At 67.9% G+C, this 6,210-nt stretch overlaps 1 protein-coding gene across 1 annotated transcript; it reads left to right on the top strand.

The window, feature by feature from the left end:
- Positions 1–1,482: 1,482 nt before the first annotated feature.
- On the top strand, positions 1,483–6,189 carry MAMSTR (MEF2 activating motif and SAP domain containing transcriptional regulator; the record flags this gene model as incomplete). The annotated part of the gene is made up of 9 exons (XM_081107347.1): positions 1,483–1,540; positions 2,709–2,747; positions 3,313–3,521; positions 3,692–3,876; positions 4,133–4,235; positions 4,754–4,948; positions 5,212–5,397; positions 5,482–5,536; positions 5,673–6,189. 9 exons carry the CDS (start codon positions 1,483–1,485, stop codon positions 5,954–5,956), a joined length of 1,314 nt encoding a protein of 437 aa, XP_080963473.1. The 3' UTR covers positions 5,957–6,189.
- Between the last annotated feature and the right edge of the window lie 21 nt (positions 6,190–6,210).

The raw sequence follows: 6,210 nt of genomic DNA, 5'->3' as shown, positions 1-6,210 counted from the left end.
GAGTGACAGGTGGCACCTGCCTGCGGGTCGGGACGCGACCACCTGCCTCCGCGGCTCACCCGCCGCCACGCCCCGCACCTGCTCCTGTCCGTCCGCCCGCCGCCGCCCCGCCCGCCCCGCCGCCCCGCCGCCCCGCCGCCCCGGGACGGGAGGAGGAGCGAGCGGGGAACCCCGATGTCCGCCCCGCCCCAGTCCCTCTCCGCCCCAGCTCCCGCCCCTCTCACCGTCCCAGGCGGGGCTCCTGGCTCCCGCCCCGCTTCACGGGCTCCCAGCACGCCCCAAAAGAGGGGGGTCCCCAGCTGGTGGGGTGGAGCTGCAGCCTCCAGCCTAGACCTCGGAACTCAACCTGCCCAGAGCACACACAGCCACACCGAGGCACCGGTGAGAAGCCCCTGGGGTGGGGGTGGGGGTCAGACCCACTGAACTCTTCGGTCCCGTCTCTGGACTCAGTCCCTCCCACCGACCATGGTGGCGGGCAGCCAGCCGCTCCTCCCCGAATGCAGAGGGAAGAGGCTTCCCCGCGCCAGGGGCCTGCCAGGTCTCCTTCCCCTCTTGAGCGAGGATGTTGACTTCTAGCCCCTCGGAGTATGAGTTCCAGCCCGTCTCCCCTTTCTCCTTCCTCCCTTGCACAGACCCAGGGGCCCAGGGTTTGCCTTCTTAGGGCCTAGGAGTCCCAGACCCCAAGTCCTTTACCCCCCAGGGTCCAGGAATTAGGGCCCTGAGCCCCGCCCTCGGACCCAGAAATCCAGGCCCCCAGCCCCTCCTCCCTCAGACCCAGGGGTCCAGGCCCCCAGCCCCTCCTCCCTCAGACCCAGGAGTCCAGACCCCCAGCCCCTCCTCCCTCAGACCCAGGAGTCCAGGCCCCCAGCCCCTCCTCCCTCAGACCCAGGAGTCCAGACCCCCAGCCCCTCCTCCCTCAGACCCAGGAGTCCAGGCCCCCAGCCCCTCCTCCCTCAGACCCAGGAGCCCAGGCCCCCAGCCCCTCCTCCCTCAGACCCAGGAGCCCAGGCCCCCAGCCCCTCCTCCCTCAGACCCAGGAGCCCAGGCCCCCAGCCCCTCCTCCCTCAGACCCAGGAGCCCAGGCCCCCAGCCCCTCCTCCCTCAGACCCAGGGGTCCAGGCCCCCAGCCCTCCTCCCTCAGACCCAGGAGTCCAGGCCCCCAGCCCCTCCTCCCTCAGACCCAGGAGTCCAGGCCCCCAGCCCCTCCTCCCTCAGACCCAGGGGTCCAGGCCCCAGCCCCTCCTCCCTCAGACCCAGGAGTCCAGGCTTCCAGCCTCATCTTCCCTCAGAGCCAGGAGTCCACCCTCAGACCCAGGTGGGTCTCCTCCTCCCCCAGGATCCAGAAGTTGTGGCCCAAAGCCTCTCCGGTCTCTGAGTCCTTCAGGCTGTTTCCCTGCTGCGTCCAGGTGCAGGGGCAGCCTCCTGACCTCCTGCAGGGGTCCTGCCTTCCCCCCTGTCCAGGTCCCTATCCCAGCCTTGGCCATGACCCTGGCGGCTTCCTCCCAGCGCTCCCAAATCATTCGCTCCAAGTTCCGATCTGGTGAGATGTAGAGCGGGGGGGGGTTCTCTGGGCTGGGGAATACCCTAACTCTGGGAGTCTGCAGGGTGGGGTGAGGTGGGAGGGGGGCGGTGGGGACCGAGAGGTAAGTGTTTTTCTGTGCAAAAGAGCGCTCGTGCCTAAAGGAGGCCTCAAGTTGTGTTGGCTCAATGAGTGTGCAAATGGCTAATGCAATGCTCCTGGGAACGGTGGGGAGTGGAGCGGGCGGGTAGAGGTGGGTGTGCAAAGGGTCAAAGGAACAGGGGCTTAACCTGACACGCGTGCAAAGTGACGTGCACAGAGCAGAGACTTCAGAGCGGCCCCGGGTGGGACAGTGAGCTACCAGGCCTCGAGAGTGTCAGCGTTGTAGCTGAGGTCCCAGCGTCGGTGGAAAGGGTGCAAGTGAGTGAAACAAGAGGTCAATGCCCGAGTAGGCAGAAGGCACTTGAGTGTGCCAATGAGTGTGCTACGCGGCTGGATGGGTGCAAAGACACAATGACCCAAAAGAGCAAGGAGCGTGCAAAGAGCGCAGGTTCACAAGAGCAGAAATGTGTGAAGGGACCAGATCCTGACCATGCACGTAAGTGTGCTACTGTGGCTGGGCGAGGGGCAAGCCAGAGTGAGCTGAGGGTGAGGAGCAAGTGTCACAGGTACATACAAGGGCATGGAAGTGGCGTGTGTGCAAAACTAGGGCCCAGGGGAATGCGCGTTCGAAGGTGGGTGTGCAGAGGAGGCGACTGTGGGGAGGCCCGGAGGCAGCGCAGAAGGCCGCAGTGCGTGCGAGGCGGTGGAGTGCCTGGATCCGGCGGGCGAGGTGCAAATGGGCCAGGCTGCCAAGAGGGAGGTTGTGCCCGAGGTGGGTGGGCACACACTTTTCCAGGGGGCAGGTGGAGCCGGGGGGGGGGGGGGGGCAGGGCTGCCTCCTGCCTGCACGCTGGCTGGCACCTCGCCCCAGAACGGCTCTGGCCCTCCGCGCTCTGCTGGCAGGGAGCAGGCGGGAGGCCCAGGAAAGGGAGCGGGCTGCCTGCCCACCGCCCGCCGCAGGGCTGTGTGTGTAAGGGGGCTGGGCACGCGCGTCCCGCCAACAGCAGCAGCTCGATCCGCCTGCCAGGCCCGGCTCCTGGACACTCCCTCCCGCCTCTCTCCTCCCACTCCCTCCTTCCCTCCACAGTCCTCCAGCTCCGGATCCACAGACGGTATCAGGACCCGAGTAAGTGTGGGCCCTGCACGGGAGGGGATGGCGGCCCCTCTCCCCCGGGGGCCCCTGGAGTGCAGCTGCCGGGTGTCCTGGCTGGTTTCAGAGCCCCAGTCCCTCTGCCCTGGAGACGCGGAGACCCATCCTCTCGGAGGTCCCAGGAGTACAGGTCCCCTGCACCCCACCCCTTGGAGCTCCTTGGTGTCCCCACTTCCAGTGAAATGCGTGCACCCAGAAGAGAACGCCCCAGGCTCCACCTTGGGTGCACACCCGAGTCTCAGGACGTGGCTTTCGGCTTCTCTCTCTCCTCAAGGCCAGGAGTACTGGCCCCACCCCTGTTCCAGCAAACCCCCAAATCCCTGGTCCTCAGCCACCGCACCCCTTGGGGACCGAGGCCGGGATTCCTGCCTTTCTGGAGCGTGGAAAAGTCTGGCTTTCGAGCACTTCTGCCCATAGAGCCACAAGTCGGGGCTCCCAGCTCCCACCAATTGGGTTTCGCTCCCTGGTCCTGCTGCCCCAATTGGGGGCGGGGGTGAGGGTGGGGGTGACCGAGGCCTCCGGGCCCCTTCTTCCCACACAGCCTCTTCCTCCCGGCCCGGCTGGCTGCCTGGAGGCCTCGCGGGGCCCTTCCCCACCTCTCCAGTCTCCGACCCAGATCCGTGGATCTCAGCCTCCGGCCCGGCTCTGGCCCCCATCCCAGCCTCGCCCTGCGGCCCCGCCTCCTTCCTCTCCAGTCCTGGGGTCCTGCGCCCCGAGCCCCCACGCTGCCCTTGGAGGCCCCTGAAGAATGTGAGTCTGCACCAGAGCGAGGGGAAGCCCCCCGGCAGTCCGGCCTCGGTCCTCGTCCCGCTGGCCTCTGCCCCTCGCTGGTGGTGCCCAGCTGACCCCCTGCTTCGCGGGGGGCTGGCCAGGGAAGGAGGAACAGGGCTGCGGCAATGACGTCACACCTGCTTTTCCAGGCGACCCCCAAGACCTCCCAGCGCTGGAGGGAGGCCGAGCCCCAGGGGAGCCTGACCTACCACCAGTACCTGCCCCCAGAGCCCAGGCAAGGGTCCAGGGCAGACCCCCAGGCCCCAGGGCCGGCTGGGGTGACCCCGGGGCCGCTTCCGTGGGCAGAGACAAGCGCACAGCGGCCGCCTCCTAGGTATGGCCCCCATTTCTGTCCTCCTTCACGCCCAGAGTCCAAGGTCAGGGGCGGCGGCCCATAGACCCCACTTCCCCCCGGACGCGGAGTCCAGTCCCCAGCCCCTCTCCCTGCAGTTCCCCGGAGGCCCCCTCAGCCCCAGACGAGCCCCCCCTTTCCCACGCCCGGGAGCCGGCCTCCTGGGTTGGTCCTGGGAGACCCCGATGCTGGGCCCGGTCCCCCTTCTGACCCGTTTCCCGCCCGCCGGCCATCGCAGGATGAAGGCCACCTCGCTCCCCGCCGGCTTCCCCGGGGTCTCCAGCCCCGCGCCGCCTCCGCACAAGTTGGAGCTTCAGACCCTTAAACTGGAGGAGCTGACGGTGAGCGCGGGGCAACTTCCGGGGGGACCTCTCCCTCCGTGGGGGGCCCGGAGGCTGACCCTGCGGCTTCTGCCCATCAGACCCAGGAGCGGGAGTGTGTGTGTGTGCGTGCGTGTGTGTGTGACCCAGGAGCGGGAGTGTGTGTGTGTGCGTGCGTGTGTGTGTGACCCAGGAGCGGGAGTGTGTGTGTGTGCGTGTGATCCAGGAGCGGGTGTGTATGTGGGTGTGCGTGTGTGTGATATCCAGGAGCCTGTGTGTGCGTGTGTGTGTGTGATCCAGGAGCGGGAACGTGTGTGTGTGTGTGTGTGTGTGTGTGTGTGTGATCCAGGAGCGGGAGTGTGTGTGCGTGAGTGTGTGTGTGTGTGTGTGTGTGTGTGTGACCCAGGAGCGGGAATGTGTGTGTGTGTGTGTGTGTGTGCGCTTGTGCGCGCGTGTCCCCGGTCACTCTCGGGGTCCGCCGTCCAGCCCGGCCCGCCCCCGGAGCCCGCCCAGCGAGGCCTCTCCCCGCCCCGCCCCAGGTCTCGGAGCTCCGGCAGCAGCTGCGCCTGCGGGGCCTCCCGGTGTCGGGGACCAAGTCGACGCTCCTGGAGCGCATGCGCGGAGGCGCCCCATCCCGCGAGCGGCCGAAGCCGCGGCGCGAGGAAGGTCCCGCGGGCGCGCCCTGGCCACGCCTCAGGCCCAAGGCCCTCGCAGCCGCCCGACGTCACGGCTCGGTGAGGGCGGGGCTATGCGCGTGTGGGCCAATGAGGAGAAGACGCAGCGGGCCGGGCGGGAGGTGGAGAAGGGAATTGCCGGGGAAGCGCGGGGCGTGGTTAAGAGGAAATGGGGGGGAAGAGAAGCCAATGAGAGAATAAGGGGCGTGGCCAGGGTCAGGAGGGAAGGGCTGGGCCAGGGACAGGGGGTGGAGCCTCGGGTTAGGAGTGGGCGGGGGTCGCACGAGTGGGCGTGGCTTATAGGACCATCCTCTGGGTTCTAGTCCAAGCCCAGCCCAGCATCTCCCCCGCCGCCTCTTTCTCGTGCCGTGGGAACCCACGTGCCCGCTCCGGCTCCGGCTCCGACTCCGGCTCCGGCTCCGGCTGCAGAACCGACCCCTTCCGCAGCACCAGCCGCAGCGGCCCCGACTCTGGAGCAGGAGCTGCAGGAGGCGATCTGGAGGGCGCAGGTGAGAGGCAGTGGGCAGGTGGTCTCCGGTCGGGATTCGGGCCAGAGTCCCAGGTTCACTCCGCTTCTGCCTGTCCGTCCGCAGTTGCTTCCGAACCGGGGCATCGATGACATCTTGGAGGGTCAGGACGAGCCTGATGGTAAATGCCGAACTCCTAGATTTGGGGGCAAAGGGGGGGGGCTGAGGTTCTGGACTCCTGGGAACGGGAAACCCCTAGGGGGCTGGGGGCCGGACCCCCGCCTTCCTAAGCTCACCCTCCGTTTCTCCCCCCGCAGACCTGCTGCCCCCTATCCCCCTGGACTTCCCTGGCTCCTTCGACGTGCTGTCCCCTTCCCCGGACTCTGAAGGCCTCTGCTCTGTCTTCTCTTCCTCGCTCCCGTCCCCCACAAACTCCCCATCCGCCTCTCCCAGGGGCCCCACGGACTCCTTGGACTGGCTGGAAGCTCTGAGCGGGGGTCCTCCGCTGGGCTGCGGCCCCCCGGCCCCCAGCATCTTCTCTGCTGATTTATCGGACTCCGGCGGCCCCCGGCTGTGGGACCTGCTGGAGGGTCCATGGTGATGGATTCTAGGGTTTCAAGGGACGGAGAACCGGTAGGGACAGGGAGTCACAGAGACGGACTCCCCGAGGGAGGGGTTGGAACCCCGCCCACCCCAGACCCAGGATCAGAAGCAACTCTCATCTCACCTGGGCCCTCAACTGCTGCCGGACACGCCAACCACCTGACTGTCCCTGCCCGACCTCCAGGGCTGTGTGCTGGGGGCCGGGCAAACAAGCTGCTTGCTGCTTCCCGCAGACACCTCTCCGAAGTCTTC

This window comes from Myotis nattereri, assembly GCF_964212035.1.
Source record: "Myotis nattereri genome assembly, chromosome: 15".
NCBI lineage: Eukaryota > Metazoa > Chordata > Mammalia > Chiroptera > Vespertilionidae > Myotis > Myotis nattereri.
Note: the sequence above shows the minus strand (reverse complement) of the source record. Positions and strands in the feature narration are given on the sequence as shown.